The sequence below is a fragment of the Lolium rigidum genome, chromosome 2, assembly GCF_022539505.1.
Source record: "Lolium rigidum isolate FL_2022 chromosome 2, APGP_CSIRO_Lrig_0.1, whole genome shotgun sequence".
NCBI classification, from domain to species: Eukaryota; Viridiplantae; Streptophyta; class Magnoliopsida; order Poales; family Poaceae; genus Lolium; species Lolium rigidum.
The window spans coordinates 70,320,300-70,337,485 of record NC_061509.1 but is presented as its reverse complement, the minus strand read 5'-3'; the positions used below and the strand labels follow the sequence as shown (position 1 = coordinate 70,337,485).

Below are 17,186 nucleotides of genomic sequence, written 5' to 3'. Positions count from 1 at the left end.
AGAACGTTGCACCGGCAAAAATTTCCTACCGCGAACACGCAATCCAAGCCAAGATGCAATCTAGAAGACGGTAGCAACGAGGGGGTATCGAGTCTCACCCTTGAAGAGATTCCAAAGCCTACAAGATGATGCTCTTGTTGCTGCGGTAGACGTTCACTTGCCGCTTGCAAAAGCGCGTAGAAGATCTTGATCACGATCGGTTCCGGCGCCACGAACGGGCAGCACCTCCGTACTCGGTCACACGTTCGGTTGTTGATGAAGACGACGTCCACCTCCCCGTTCCAGCGGGAAGCGGAAGTAGTAGCTCCTCTTGAATCCGACAGCACGACGGCGTGGTGTCGGTGGTGGTGGAGAAGTCCGGCGGAGCTTCGCTAAGCGTGCGGGAAGTGGAGGAGCGGGGCGGCTAGGGTTTGGGGAGAGGGGGGCGCCGGCCACTATGGGGTGCGTCCACCTTGGTGGTGTTTTAGGTGGCCGGCCCCCTCCCCCTTGGCCCTCATTATATAGGTGGAACCCCAAGAGTTGGTCTCCAAGTCTTCGAATAAGACCCGAACCAAAAACCTTCCATATGGAGGGGAAACCTAGCCAAGCTAGGACTCCCACTAGAGGTGGGAGTTCCACCTCCCATATGGGGGGGTGGCCGGCCCCCTAAGGGGGAGTCCACTTGGGACTCCTCTCCCACTAGGGTTTGGGGAGAGGGGGCGCCGGCCACTATGGGGTGCGGCCACCTTGGTGGTGTTTTAGGTGGCCGGCCCCCTCCCCCTTGGCCCTCATTATATAGGTGGAACCCCAAGAGTTGGTCTCCAAGTCTTCGAATAAGACCCGAACCAAAAACCTTCCATATGGAGGGGAAACCTAGCCAAGCTAGGACTCCCACTAGAGGTGGGAGTTCCACCTCCCATATGGGGGGGGAGTTGCCGGCCCCCTAGGGGGAGTCCACTTGGGACTCCTCCCCCACTAGGGTTGGCCGGCCATGGAGGTGGAGTCCCATGTGGACTCCACCTTCCTTGGTGGTTTCTTCCGGACTTTTCTAGAACCTTCTAGAACCTTCCATAGAACCTTCTGCGTCAATTTAATTCACATAAAATGACATCCTATATATGAATCTTATTCTCCGGACCATTCCGGAACTCCTCGTGATGTCCGGGATCTCATCCGGGACTACGAACAAATATTCGAACTCCATTCCATATTCAAGTACTACCATTTCAACATCCAACTTTAAGTGTGTCACCCTACGGTTCGTGAACTATGCGGACATGGTTGAGTACTCACTCCGACCAATAACCAATAGCGGGATCTGGAGATCCATAATGGCTCCCACATATTCAACGATGACTTTAGTGATCGAATGAACCATTCACATACAATACCAATTCCCTTTGTCACGCGATATTTTACTTGTCCGAGGTTTGATCTTCGGTATCACTCTATACCTTGTTCAACCTCGTCTCTGACAAGTACTCTTTATTCGTACCGTGGTATGTGGTCTCTTATGAACTCATTCATATGCTTGCAAGACATTAGACGACATTCCACCGAGAGGGCCCAGAGTATATCTATCCGTCATCGGGATGGACAAATCCCATTGTTGATCCATATGCCTCAACTCATACTTTACGGATACTTAATCCCACCTTTATAACCACCCATTTACGCGAGTGGCGTTTGGTGTAATCAAAGTACCTTTCCGGTATAAGTGATTTACATGATCTCATGGTCATAAGGACTAGGTAACTATGTATCGAAAGCTTATAGCAAATAACTTAATGACGAGATCTTATGCTACGCTTAATTGGGTGTGTCCATTACATCATTCATACAATGACATAACCTTGTTATTAATAACATCCAATGTTCATGATTATGAAACTAATCATCCATTAATCAACAAGCTAGTTAAGAGGCATACTAGGGACTCTTTGTTGTCTACATATCACACATGTACTAATGTTTCGGTTAATACAATTATAGCATGATATATAAACATTTATCATAAACATAAAGATATAAATAATAACCACTTTATTATTGCCTCTAGGGCATATCTCCTTCAGATAGGGGTTGCCATGATCGGCTCGGAAGTTGGAGGTGGAGTTGTAGAAGACATCTGAGGAAGAAACAATGGCGGAAAACATAGTTTAGTCGGATCCAACGTCAGCATCCTAAAGCTCATCCCTACCAACTACGGCGAAAGGACGAAGCTCGAGAACTTACCTTAATGGTTTCCGCGGTGGTCGGAGTCGCCGGCGACGAGGTTTTTGCGCGGTGGCTCGCTGAAATTAAGAACAGGACGAACTTTGCGCGGTGGCGAAGCGGCTCCGGCGAGACTCCGGCGAGATTCCGGCAGACTCCGGCACGGCGGAGAGAGAGCTCGAAGGCGGCGCTTCACAGAGAGGTGAAAGGGGGGTGAATGAGGAGTTTAGGGGTCGACGGTGGATATTTATAGGCCGTGGGAGGAGATTCGTGCTCCGCATCCTGTGGTCGGAATGCAAGCGTCGCACCGTTGGATGCGTGACACGTGTCGAAACCCTAAACGGTAAAAATGGCTAAGGATAATTTACCGCTCAAATCGCGCGAAAATGGCGCAAGAATTGGCGGAACCGTTTGAGTCTTTTAAGATTCCGGGAAACAGCGTGAAGATAAGCAACTCTTGTCCGCAAGCAGGGGAGTAACCCGGAGGCATATCATGTACTGTCGATGGATGAAGTCCCGCAGGATGGGGGGGATTTTCCGACTAAAAGTTGGGAAAAAAGAAAATGTGAAGTTGGAGTTCATCAAGTTTCTCCGCGTTACCAATATTGCCGGAGATTGTAAGGCGTTAGCAAGGCAGAAACTGGAGGTGAAACTCGGAGAACTCTGGGGGCTACTGTTGTGGGTATACTTCATGGGTGTACCATTGACAGTGCCTAGATCCGGCAAGCCCGGGTGGCCCATAGTTGGTGGTGTGGCATGTGGCCCATCGGGCGGCCCAGTTGCTGTTGATCCTGAAGAATGAAGTTCGGCCCAGGAGAGGGAAGCCGGATCCAACCGACCTTTGGAGGAACCCGGATGCATGAAGGCCCATTAGGAACCCGGATCCGGTACGACGTATAAGGGAAGGCGGATCGTTGACGTACACGGCAAGATATTGTACCGTAGTTAGGCAACCTGTAATCCGGCTAGGACTCTCCATGTAAACCCTAGATCCGTGCGTCTTTATAAGTCGGATCCTGGGAGCCCTAGAGGCACAACCACAACTCATTGTAACATCGCGAAAGTGCCCAGATAATTCCAGACAAGCAGAGTAGGCCCTGTCATCGTGCAGGTGTTCCGAAGCTGGGTAAATCGCGTACCACCGTCCCGTGTGCACTCCGCCCTATGGCCCCTACTTCTTCTCCCCCTCGTGAGGATCCCTCCTCCGAGGCACCGTCGATTAGGCAACGACAGGTAGCACTTAAAATTGTTCGCTGGGGCTCCTTCAATAGCTGGTGGATGATACGTTGCATACGTATCTATAATTTTTTATGCTCAATGCTTGTTTACATCAATTGTTATACGTTTTTTTACACTTCGTGGCATTTTTCTGCATTTTATGGAACTAACCTATTAACAAGATGCCTAGTGTCAGTTCCTATTTTTTGTTGTTTTTGTATTTCAGAAAAGTTGTACAAGAAATATCATCGGAATTGGACGAAACAAAAGCCAAACCTCCTATTTTTCCCGACACGAAGACGGTGTCCAAAGGAGAGACAGAGGAGGGCACCGAGGTGGCCACACCATGCCATAGCACGGGCCCACCTCTGGCCGTGCCTAGGTATGGTTTGGGCCCCTCGGGTGCCCGCCGACATCGCCCTTTCGTCTATAAATTCACATCCTCGGGAAAAACCTAAAGACCCAAGTCATATTCCCCGAAAAGTTTCGCAGCTCTGCCGCCATCGAAGACAAGTTTCGGGGGTCAGAAGTTCCTGTTTCGACACCCTGCCGGGATGGGGATTGACCCACAGAGTCATCTCCATCGAATCCACTGCCTCCACTTCGACTCCATGATGGTTTGTGAGTAGTTCCCCCTTGGACTACGGGTTCTTAGCTTTAGCTAGTTGGTACTCTCTGTCCAATGTACTTCAATACAATGATCTCATGAGATGCCTTACATGATTGAGATTCATATGATGTAATTGGTGTTGTATTTGTTGGGATCCGATAAATTTTGGAATTGTGATCAGATTGTTCATCATGTTATCATACTATTATTTATTTAAGATCTTGCATGCTCTCCGGTACTTGTGGTTACCCTGATCAAGTAGTTGCATGTATCTCCAAGAGGGGATATTTATGCTAGATAATGGGTGCAGTCTCCATTTAATCTGGGGGAGTGACAACAACCTCTAAGGTTGTGGATGTGTTGTTACCACTAGGGGTAAAACAACAATGCCTTGTCCAAAGATAATTATGTTGTTTACATTATGCACTTTACTTAATGCAATAATCTGTTGCTTGCAACTTAATACTCAAAGGGGTGCGGATGCTAACACGAAGGTGGATTATTTAGGCACAGATGCATGCAGGATAGCAGTCTATGTATCATATTTTAATGCCCAATTAAATACTATATTAAACTTTATCTTATCATAGCATGCATTGTCATGCCCTCATAATTACCAATTGCCCAACTGTAATTTGTTCACCCAACACATGTTATTTGTTTGGAGAGTTACCACTAGTGTAAATAGCTGGAAACCCTGGTCCTTCTGTCATCATCATTTCTCTACAGTCAACTACACATTGAAATATTTTCTGGTGCCATTGCCTCTGTGTTACTGCTACTGCTGCTGTGTTACTATTACTATTTCTCTCATATTACTGCTGCTTTCACATCACACATGTTACTAGTATTTTTCCAGGTGCAGTTGAATTGACAACTCCGATGTTAAGGCTTATAAGTATTCTTTGTCTCCCCTTGTGTCGAATCAATAAATTTGGGATTTAGTTCCATCGAAGACTGTTGCGATCCCCTATACTTGTGGGTCATCAGTGGACCCAACATGATTCTCACATGGTTGTAGGAACTTTCACCTACTCCGCCTCTGCAGTAGAGCGAGAAAATGGTGTCAGAGGACCAAGAAATAAGATTGTCACCAAGGTAGATGCAAAAAAATGAGGTGGATCATTTGGCATCTGGGCAACACCCAATCGACACATGAGTAGGCAGTAAGGGTATGCGAAGAAGTGCGGTGCAAGGAGAGACCATAGTCTAGAGTGTCATTGAGATATCAAAAAATTGCTTTGGTAAGAAAAATGTGGTTCATAGAGATCATGCATGTGTACACCGACTTGTTGAATGGCAGACAATGTTAAGGCGAATGAGGGTAGCATACTAAATAGCACCTGCTAAGCTACAATACTGAGAGGGGTCGACAACTGAAGTGCTAGTAGAGGAAGGGAGCTTGGCTCTGGTATCTATTGGTGTGGAAACATCACGATTGGCACATGACAACAAGAGTCAAAATTCCAAGGATGTATTGGCATTGAGAAAGGTGAATACCACTAGATACACGCGTGACTGAAATGATTCGCGTGCCATTGCGCAAGTGATATCTGCGAGAGTAGACACAAAGGAGGCAATGATAATGATGTCAATATGTCATCAACTTAGATGAGGAACTAGGCCATGGTGGTGCTTTGCAGAAAATGAAGAGAGGGCATCAAACTTTGATTTAACAAACCCTGCAGATCTAGCAAGCGAGCCAAAACGCTGAAACCACACTCAAGGGACGTACTTGAGACCATGAAAAGACTTGAGGAGCTGACAACTTGTTGTGTACTCCAAGTCGGTCGCCACGGCCAAGAGTTGTTGTCTCATCGTCGGTCGCCACGGCCGAGAGTCGTTGTCTCATCGACTGATGATTTCATGTTCATACATATGGTCTCGCGAGCGAAGTCGATCGCACGATCCAGGAGACAAGTATTGAAATCTATCCCTTATTAAATTCAAAATATCAAATATTTTTATCATGTACTTAGGCGAAATGAAATAGAACGTGGCTAGCTCTCGGTTGACTTAATGCAAATTTCACTATCCAAAGTCCATATAAAACTGCTTAATTCTCGGTGACTTAGAATTAGCAAAAGAGAATGAAATATTAAAAAGTCACCAAAGTAACCCCTGCTTGTTTTTTTGGAAAAAATTATATTGCGAAGTAATTATCGATATGTTACTGGAGTACGTATTTTTTGCATTCAAAAATATGAAATGTGGACTATATACATGAACAATGTCTTGTACACACCAGTAATATCAAAAGTATTGTTGCTTTTACATACATGACAACTGTAGATTCCTTTTTCACCTTGTTGGACCGAATCTCGAGAAATACAACTATAAAGAACGGCTGTGATATCAACTGCGCCCCATTTCATAAGCACAATCTGCGGGTGGCCTACATTTTTTTTTATCTCCGTCCCGGCCGGAGAGTAGAGATATATATATATATAATTCCGTATCTACACGACGTACGTACGTACGTGTGCATGCCTTGCGTCCATTATATATTTTCCTCGGAGGAGCGCGAGGTAAAGGGGATTAATTAGGGCAAGCAAAAGCCGTCATCATTAGCTAATAGGCCAGGAACGTGCGTACGCTACTACGGATCTTGTCCATCCATGGCGGCGATCCGGCACGCCGGCGGTGCTCTCCTCCGCCGAGTTCCGGCGGCTAGTCTCTGGAGATCTACCGTCGATGGGCAACGGCCAGCTCTCCGGTTACTGCAGCAGTACCCGCGAGGGCTCCACCGGCCCGCAGCCGCCAGAGCGGCGTTCTCGACGACCAGTACTCAAGTCGATATCTCGTCATCCGAGCCTGACAGCTGCATCAAGGTTTTGCATCCATCATTCCATCAATATCTCACAACTTCATCTACAAGAAACATCGATCTCATACCTGTTTTGTTCTCAAATTGAGATCTTTTATAAATCTGACACTGACTTAGCAAGTTGACATAAATTTTGCTTTCACAAAAATTCCCATTGGTACATATACTTACATAGATACCACGATCAACCCCAAGATCAATTTCCATAACCTTCAAGCTCGATCTGTTGCGATTTTTTCTCCTAAGAATTGGCAGAATCGTGTGATATCCTTGGCAACTAGTCTAGACTAAGACACTAGATCTGTGTATATATATAGGAGTCTGAGGAGGACAAGAAGAACAGGAGGAGGATGGCCGCGAAGATGCTGATGAAGTCACATGTCACCGACGACCGGGAGTCGGAGATGAGGAGTATCAACGAGCTGTTCGCCTTGCTAGATCCTTCCAATGAGTACAGCTACAGCGAGTTAACGTACTCGATTAACTAAGCCTCGTTTTATTTTTATATATAGTGAAGGCCCTCGACTGGCTGATTCGGTAATTCATTCCGATCTCGTGTATGTATATATGTGTTGCAGAGAACTGCAGGATCGACGGGGCCTCTTTGAGAAAAAGAAGAATGAACTGTTGATAGCGCTGCTCAGCGGTGACGCACAGCAGGAGAAGGAGAAGATGGCGGAGCTTGTAGCTGCGGGCCGCTTGCTCCGGGATGCTGTGTCAGGACGTTATCAGCTCCATGGCCAGCGCAGGTACACGGTTCTTCAGCTCCATGTTCCTCATCTTGCATGTTTGCCTGACTACTATGAATTTCGTATAGTAGCCCTCATCATAGAACTATATTTATGTGTAATAAACTAATAATAATATATCAAAGCAAGACAACCTGATATTTAGTACTTGTAGACATTTTTTAACCCCTCAATTTTTTATTTGCAAACGAGAGAAAAAAACAATCCACTGAACTGCACAACTTGATAGTCCAACACTTTACCCCCATGATGCAAATTTTGGTCAAGTTATTTTCGTGCATTGTAGGTGTACTCAGATGTGTGCGTTGTTAATGCAGGGATGCACTGAATCTCGAGAAGGACGTGTCAGAAATCAAAAGAGATTTGAAGAAGATGATGGATGGCCAGGGGAAGTCGGTGTTCGAGGAGCCAGGGGCAGCTGATAGTAGAGCGCTTCTGGCGAGGGTACTGGCAGACAACAGACATATCCTTGAGATTCTCGATAGCTTAAAGGAGTCTGTGGCAAATAACAAAACGATGTTGGAGAGCTTTAGGGGGGAGCAGGAGGAACTAAAGGAGTCAGTTGATAACCTAGATAGCTCCGTGGATACGCTTGACGACTCGGTAAGAGACGCCATGAAGGAAATGGAAGAGCGCATTGGGACAGTCAAAGAGTTGGTGAAAGAGGCCCTAGAAGAGAGTGTGGAAGAGACGCTCAAGGAGACCGTAGAAGAGGCGGTGAAAGAGACCATGGAGAGCACGGAAGAGACGCTGAAAGAGACCATAAAAGAGACGGTGAAAGATGCCATAAATGAGACAGTGAAAGAGACTGTAGAGAATGTGGAAGAGTCACTGAAAGAGACCATAGAAGAGGCGGTGAAAGAGACCATAGAGAGTACCCTGGAAGAGTCCGTGAAAGAGACCATAGAGAGTACAGTGGCAGATTCGATGAGAGATGCCATAGAGAGTACAATGGAAGAGACCGTGAAAGAGGCCATAGAGAGTACGGTGGAAGAGTCCATAGAGAGTATGGAGACGTCAGTCGATAAATTCAATGAGTCGGTTGAAAAGCTGGAAGAGACCATCTCAGATGCCTTGGATCACAAGTATAACTCGATGGATAACCTGGTGGAACAAGCCAGAAATATACTGGGCAAGATGGAGGAGCGCTTAGATGAGTAGCATATTACCTGATTAAGCATAAGGGATAATATATACGGATTTTGGGATATTTTATAGCTAGCATGTGATCCATCGACCAGGAAAAAAATATACTATATGCACTTGATTATTTTCTGCTACCCGTGTGAGGTAGTGAGGTACGTGGATGGGACCAGATGATTAGATTGCTTCATTTTACGTGATTACACGTCTAAAATAGATATGTTTTTCCTGACGGGAGCACTAGATTATATATGTGTGGCCTTAGTTGTTGCTCAGTATGCGAGATGAATTAACTGGTTGGTTAATTGCAAATTTCAAAACTAACGCATATATGTACATGCTGAATTGTAAGAGTACTGTCCATTCGTTCCAAAAAAATCACCACAAGTTAGAATATGATGATTACCATGTGAGGAAGTGGCCCGCACTGTGGTTACCAATGCAATTCTTTTTTGTTCCCCTTCAACACAAGTTAGAATATGATGGGGTTAGACGAAATTGCTAGAAGACATCCAGAACTCCGCCGCTATCGGACGGACGAACCGTTTTGCCCCTGCTCTCTCTCCCAGGCGGCGGGCAGCAGATCCCATCTCCACCGGCGTGAGATCTGGGCCCCTCTCCCTCCGCTTGCCGCTCCGGCGGCAGGAGGGGGAGGGGACCTCGTTTCTCCTCCGTTTTGTAGTTAGGGCTTGTCTGCTGTGGTGCGTCGTTGGGGTGGTGGGAGCGGCGTCCGGGCAAATAAATCTGCCTCAACTCCACTCCCACACCGGCGGCGACCTTCATGGCGGCTTCTCGGAGTTGTTGGCAAAGTGTGCTTGTCGATCTTTCAGGTCGGCAGCTTGGTCTTCTCGTCGTTCTTCAGATCTGGCGAGATCTGTTTGTCGACGTGACACTGGCGTCTGTCATTGTCCACGACGATGCTGGGGGCCGGGGCGAGGTGGTTCTTCTGGAGCGAAGATGTTGGTCCGGAGGTGGTGGATATGCCGTTATTTCCGACTTCGTCGATGGGAGGCGGCGTATCTTGGTCCAAGACAGCACGGTGACGTCCCCCGGTCGACGTGCCACAGGGACATGTGCCTCGCTGCTTGCAGCATGCCTGTTCATCGATTCACAAAGCCTCTTTGGCGATGGTGCCTTTTTGGATCTTGCAATGGTGGAGGCTCGGCATCTCTTCTTGCGTTCGTCTCAGCGGCGGTGGATTTAGACGGCGGCCGCTGGCTATGGTGGTTGCAGGAAACTCTAAGGATCGTTTTGTATTTCTCGATCTTTTAGGATTTTCTCTGCAAATTCAGGATAATCATTTTATCCCGGTTTGTCTTTTAGTTTCCACATATGTTGCTTTATGTAACTTGGTTTTCGATTAATGAAATATGTGGTTTCTCTCAAAAAAAAGTTAGAATATGATGACGTAGCTTTTTATACGTCATTTTTTTCAAACTATTGGCCTAAGTATATAGCCACTGTGATGAATTATTCCTAGTTGAGTCTGTTTGTATTTGTCAGCGACGGAGGCATCAAATACAACATGTTTTGACCAGTCCTCCAACCGCTCTTCTCTCCTCCCCCTCCCTCTCTCCTCCTTCCGCCTCTAAGAATCTCCCCCTGCCGGCCGGCCCGATTCCGAGCCTTCTTCGCCGGCTCAGCCGGCCGGAGATGGCGACGGAGAGGCGTCGGAGTAGATCTTAGGTGTAGATGTAGGTTTTTTGGCTTTTTGCCGGTGTTTAGGAGTAGGGCTTCTAGATCTCTGGCCAGGATCTGGAGCTTATGGTGGTGGGTCGACGGCGGTGAGCTCCAACAGTGGGAGCAGCTGCGGTGGGCTTTCTACTCCAACGTCTCCATCAATAAAGGGCTTTGTAGTTGTTTCTTTCTTTGCAGGTGTTCGGCGTTTGACTTGTTCCTCCTGGCTGGCCGTGGCGGCAGGGGGAGGAGCACGGCGGTGAAGATTACATCAAAATCTGTTGGCGAGGGGGGAACTGCCTTGCTGTCTCTTGTGAAGAGCGAGATGAATAGGGTTCGCTGGTGTCATCTGCTCAAGGGCTGCATAGCCCGATCTCTTTCTCTATCCGACCATAGAGGCGAGGGGAGAAGAAGGGGCGGTGCGGAGCTTTCGAACAGACGGTGCCAGCTCTATCTCCGGTGGTTCCTCTACAAGCGCAAACACGCAGCTGCCGCAATGGCCGCTGTGATCTGCAGCCGACGAGACGGTTGTTTCTCTGCCTCCAAGACGGAGGCATCTCCCTGTCCCTGTTGGAGCTCGACGCCTCCTCGCAGCCAAGTGATTCGTTCCCGGCGGCGAGGAGGTTGCCAGCGGGGGTGGTTTCTCGCCAGACGGAAGAGTTCGAGCACCTTCTCTCCATTCCTTGGCGACGACGCTTTGAGGATGCCGGCGAGCGACGACGGTGGTGCCCCAAGACCTGATTGCTTTTCCACATTTTGTTTTGGGGTGTGCTTTGTAAAGTGCATGCCTTATCTTCAAATACTAGGTTTTTTAGGGCAAGTATTGTAAAGGGCCTATACGCAAATTGTACCCGTGTCACTCTAATAAAATGCCACCTCCTGTTTCAAAAAAAAAAAAAAGACGAGTGGTCCGGCCAGTCGGTAGTGCATCGCATGTGAGGGGTATATATATCCATCTTGAGATCTTCTTGATGTATCCATGGCTGGTCTTTCTTCTCTGACTAGTGCATCGCACTCCAAATATTTCAACGCTTAGTCGTGGCTATTTCTCTCTAGTAGTGGCGGGAGGCCAGCTTCTTCGGTGAGGCAGGGTTTCGGATGTCGGGTGGGCTTGGTCACAGATGTATGGGCTGTCACCTAATTGTTGGAAAATTATCCAGCCAACCTTCTTCTCTGTACGTACTCCTAGTACATATACAGATGACGCACGCGGAGACGGGGGACACATGAACCACACAACCAGCTAGCAGGATGAGGATGCACTCACAGGCTTTGCTCGTCGTCCTCCTCTCCTCTCTGCTCGCCGGAGCAGCCAATGCCGAGGCCCCCCGCGAGCCTACAAACAAGGATTGCCACCCCCGCGACAGGGCCGCGATGCTCGCCATCATGGCTGCCCTTGGGCAGTCAGGTACACCCTACCCCGAAAACTACTGCTGCGACTGGTTCGGCGTCACATGCGACAAGTTCACCGGACGCGTCGTCGGCCTCTCCCTTTTCCAACAGCCACAACTCACGGGCACCATCCCCGACGCCATGGCCAACCTCATCCACCTGCAGGACCTCTTCCTGCACCACATCCCGGCGCTGTCGGGCCCCATACCTCCGGCGATCGGCAAGCTCTCCAACCTCACGAGCCTCCACATCGCCTGGACTGCCGTGTCAGGCCCCGTGCCGTCCTTCCTGGCCGCGCTCACAAAGCTGTCCCAGCTGGACCTCTCCTTCAACTCGCTCACCGGCGCCATCCCGGCCTCGCTAGGGAGCATCCCTAACCTGTCCGGAATCAACCTCAGCCGCAACCGCCTCACCGGCGCCATCCCGTCGACGATCTTCAGCAAGTCCGCGGGAAACGTCTACCTCTATCTGTCGCACAACAACCTCACGGGGCCTCTCCCCGCCGAGTTCGCCGACATGAGCTTCGTGCAGCTCGACCTGTCGCGCAACGCCTTGACGGGCGACGCGTCCCGCCTCTTCGGCCGCGGGAAGGCATTGCAGTACTTGGACCTATCCCGCAACGCCTTCGATTTTGACATGTCGGGCGTGGTCTTCCCGGAGCAGCTTGACTTCGTCGACGTGAGCCACAACGCCATAAGTGGCAGCATCCCGGCTCAGGTAGCGAACCTGACCAACCTGCAGTTCTTCAACGTCAGCTACAACCGGCTCTGCGGCGCACTGCCGACCGGTGGGAAGATGCCCACTTTCGATCTCTACAACTTCCAGCACAATAAGTGTCTGTGCGGTGCCCCCTTCTTCCCTTCATGCAAGACATAAGTAGAATCATCTGGTTTTGACAGAGTAACGAGATCATGAAGCTTCCTGTACTGAGCATTCCTTTATATATGTCGATCAACTCGATTGTAACTATTATTTCTCTGGATTAAGAGCTACACTGAAATAAAGTTAAGATGATCGTACCGGTGTTCCAGTTAATTAGAGTATGTCTAGCAGGCCCCTTAAAAACGCTAGTACCCCGTATTATTCGGGCGGGATAAGGGGTGAGGGCGAAATGGGCCGTCTAACAGGCCCCGTATTCGGGCCGGCCCGCATCGGCAGAATACAGGGCCCGTCAAACCCACCCCGCCGCCCCCCTACAAATAGAGGGTGAAGGTGCGAGTGGGGGTCCAACCCCTCACTCGCAACCCTAGCCCCGTCGTGCGCCGCCACCACTCCGGCGAGCAATTCCCACGCGCATGCCGCCGCATTTCCACGGCCGCCAGCCATGAGTGCACAACGTAGGAGCAGCATCTCACCCACCGCCGGATCGAAGTGTTCCCGCGAGCCGGCCACGGTGGAGGAGGCGTGGCGCCGCCACTGCAGATTCTCCGTCGCCGGGAGTCGGCATGCGGCGTGCAAGTACGTCGGGTCCGAGTGGATGCCGCCGATGCTCCGGGACTTCGCGGAGGGAGGCCGCTACCACAAGGTCGACCCGCCGTTGAAGCCGATGAGCGGCGGCGAATTCGAGAAGTGGCGGAGCGCGTGGGAGCAGGAGCGCGCGTGGAAGGCCGCGTGGGAGGGGAGCTCCAGCGGAGGAGCGCCGCGAGACGGCGACAAGGAAGAGGAGGCGGAGGAGGGGGAGGACCCGCTTTTCGTGGAGGCGGTGGCCGCGTCCAAGAAGGACGCCACCGACAAGGCGCAGGCGGATGCGGAGGAGGTGGTGTAGGCCATCGCCGCCGTCGAGGAGCTGAAGGCTCGGGAGGCCGCCGCCACCACTCCGATCATCATCCTCGACGACTAGGCGCATCCCTAGCATTGTAGAAGTCGTGATCCAGTAGGATCGCGCAATTTTGTATATCCTCTATCTATGATCTATGTGAAGAACTATCTATGAATTCTCCCGAGTTTTGCATTTTTTTAAATACGGGGTGAAATAAGGGGTCTACTAAATGGAATGGTTCGTGCGTGCCAAATTTTTTTGATACAGGCCCTGTATCAAGCGAATACAGGATCTATTAGACATGCTCTCAGTGGACAACTGGACATCACAAGTCAGCTGATGCAGTACTGAGATGCTACCATTTTTTTTAGAAGAAAATGTGGGCTAAATTTGCCACCGGTAGGAATTAAACTCAGGATGACCACGAGCTGGCAACGGAACGAACCAGCTAGGCTACTTGTTGTTGCTTACTGAGATGCTACCTTGATATAGTCAATTTTGCTTTTATATTACTGTCTCTGATCCAAATTAATCGACACAGAGATTTAGGTAAAATATTGAAACTTCGACAACTAGTTTGCATTAGATAGTACAAGTTTCCTCTATTTCAAAGTTATTCCTTGATTGCTGTTTTTTTTCAAAAACATAGGAAAACTTTTCCTCGCTCCATTGACCAAGAAGAGAGTATTCGGAAGTAACTGATATCCAAGACACGCTATAAACCGTGAACAAAAATACAGAAGACTCTCCTGGTAAAAAGGATTCTAAATATTTTGTGCAGGCCTTAGCCCATTATCTAGGCTGGATCTTAATGTTGCAAGAGATAGATCCTTGTTCCCCTCTAAAAAGAGATAGATTGATGACAGCATCAAAGAGATGTTCATGAAGACCCGAACACTTCTCTCATTCCAATTCTCGTATCAAACCATGATAGTCATCGAGAGTAACCCTTTCCGTCGAGAATCTTGGATGGGAGAGATGGCTACCCCACCATTCCATGACCGACTCCGGTTGATGGCAAATATGTTGCGCAGAGGCCAACGCTTCTGCTCCGGTGCTCCCCCCCAGAGGAAAAGTGGAATAGTCAAAACACATGAACGGTTGAGATCGCACGATACCTGTTCGGATTCAGGGTTAGTTTCGTAATTTCACGTTTCTGACAGATACGTAAAAGCCCTGTACAGGCCCGTATAGCCCGCGACTGTGCTGTACGTATTCTGTGAACCGTCGTGTACGTGGCGTAGTCACGTGAGTGTACCGAAGCGGAAGGGACATATAAAACCTTCGTCGGCTTCTCCGCCTCCCTCGCCCCACCATTTCCCCCCCAAATCAGGTACGGAGAAAACCCTCTCAGCTCCCTCGTCCACTTCGTCTTCTCCACTCCCTCTCCACTGCCAGTTCTCTTCTTTAATCCCTTCTTCTCCGCGGATTTCCGTCGAATCGGAGGCCGATGGAGGGTAGCAGCTCCACCGCGAGGGCGGCCGCCGTTGCCTTGGTCAAGAACACCGGCGTGGCGGAGGCAGATGTGGTGCCGGGTGGTTGCAGCCGTCGTGGTGCGGCCGCGTCGGGCGGAGGCTTGGTGCTGACGGCGGCGGATGAACAGGAGCACGGATTCGGCGGCGAGATCGTGCCAGATCTGAATGTGCAGCCAACGGTGGAAGACCCTCTGGTATGTGCTATCCTCTCAACTCCTCAGCTTATTTGCCCTTATTTGATGGTGATTAGGGTTAGATGAAACCGAAGAATAGACGAATCATATGATTTGTGATTAGGGCTTACTGTGGACCAAATGGATCTAGCAGACTGTCCTGTGGTTTGTGTATGTTGGCAAGGGTTTTTTTTAATCTGGTTTGACATCCGTGTGCATTCGTAGTTAAGGGGGGTTTTATTGTCATGTGACCCCAATTTATATACCGTGTGCACAATTTATCTGGTTTGATTACTGTGTGCATAATTTATTTGTTAGTAGTAGCATCAATTGTTTGCTACAGAGCTTCATTAGTATGTTTTTTTATTACATGATTGCATAATTGCTTTAGGGATTCACATTGATTTGTAAATCTATGATAATGCTATTGTGCTCCAGGAGTGTTATCTTGCTATGATGGCAACAACATTGACATAATAATGTGTTCCATGCTTAGGGAAAATATGTAGTTACTATAATTGTACATCACCACAGTATGAATAATAACATGTGTACCTATTATTTGAAATGGTATGATTTGGCAGGACCTCCACTTTTGGGTGTTAGAAGCTAAAAACCCCTAAATGCTGCTTAGTTAACATCTTATGGTGATAATTATTGCTTATTAAATTTATGGTACTGCTGCTCCAGGGGCATTCCCATTTGTGCATAAGATATTTTCTTTTTCGAATGTGTTGTAATCTATTAATTCCACCTGTATTAAACATGCTTTATGTAGTAATATTTAACATGCTTTGTATAGTAAGGTATAGTTGTCATGTTTTGAAAGTACAGCTTGTAAATTAGAATGTGCTACATTTCTTTGAAACACCTATAATGTAGTAATGATTGCAATAGAATCTTGACTCTATTTCCTCTATGAAATTTATTATTAAGAGCAACATTATGGTAAGGTGAAACATAATATTGACTATGATTACTCTATGATATTAAGATCAGTATTAATGATAGGTTGACAGAATTATGTTTCACCTTAACATCGTAGGAGAAATATAATGTTACTGGCATGGTATTGTAATGATTGCAATAAGGATTTGTAGTATATGTGTTATGATGCTATGATTGCAATTTAGATTGACATAATAATCTGTATATATTCCATCAGCTTGGTGAGACCTCCTCTGTCCACAAGAGGAAGTTTGAGGAGTTTGATGACTCGGAGGACTCTGGCCACTCCTACATTTCCTGCGAGGTCGAGTCCGGGGACGCCGTGCCGGTAAGATAGCATTCTCAATATTGATTGTGCATGGTTGACAAGTTTATTGAACTCATTGCTGTACAATAGTTGTGACATATGATTGTGACATTGTTGTTTTGCAGTACAACTCAGATGTTTCATCTAATAATGAAGTCAGCAAGTACAATGTGCTGTCATATGAGAAGAAGGTGGAGGAGAAGATCTGGGCTGAGGGAATCAGTGCTTACATGAAACCTGATGGGAGGTACTACTGCAAGTTCCATCCCTCCAAGCAGGTTCCTAGGGATGGTATGCGTGAAGGACTTGTTAGCCATGTGAAGGATGTGCACCCGAAGGATCTCCGCGACAAGGCGAACCATGCTGCCCTGAGAAAAGTACTGGAGTACTATGGTCAGGATTGATTGAATATCTGAAAAAGTTAGTGAAGAAGTACATCATCAGTAGTTATGATGATGTTAAGTAATGTATGTTATTAAGAACTGCTAGTTTATGTGTGCACCTTCTGTTATGGTGCGGTAACTATGTATGGACTTGCTAGGCATGTGAACTTTAGCTATGGTAGCTATGTATGCACTGTACCGAGTGTGCTAGATGGTATGTAGCACACTCGTGTTTGCTTTTGCTGGTTCTTCACTTTGTTATAAGATAAGTGAAGTTATGGATGGCTACAAAGTATTGTCAGCCTTTTTATCTACCATGCATGTTGTGTTGG

The 17,186-nt window shown here is 48.0% G+C and overlaps 2 protein-coding genes across 2 annotated transcripts; both read left to right on the top strand.

The window, feature by feature from the left end:
- The first annotated feature begins 7,520 nt into the window (after positions 1 to 7,520).
- On the top strand, positions 7,521 to 8,758 carry LOC124689858. Its single transcript, XM_047223319.1, has 2 exons — positions 7,521 to 7,597; positions 7,915 to 8,758. The coding sequence occupies exons 1-2, from the start codon at positions 7,521 to 7,523 to the stop codon at positions 8,756 to 8,758; spliced, it is 921 nt and encodes a 306-aa protein (XP_047079275.1).
- Positions 8,759 to 11,668: 2,910 nt separating this feature from the next.
- On the top strand, positions 11,669 to 12,726 carry LOC124686669 (polygalacturonase inhibitor-like). The gene has a single exon (XM_047220570.1). It carries the CDS (start codon positions 11,669 to 11,671, stop codon positions 12,683 to 12,685), a length of 1,017 nt encoding a protein of 338 aa, XP_047076526.1. The 3' UTR covers positions 12,686 to 12,726.
- The last annotated feature ends 4,460 nt before the right edge of the window (positions 12,727 to 17,186 follow it).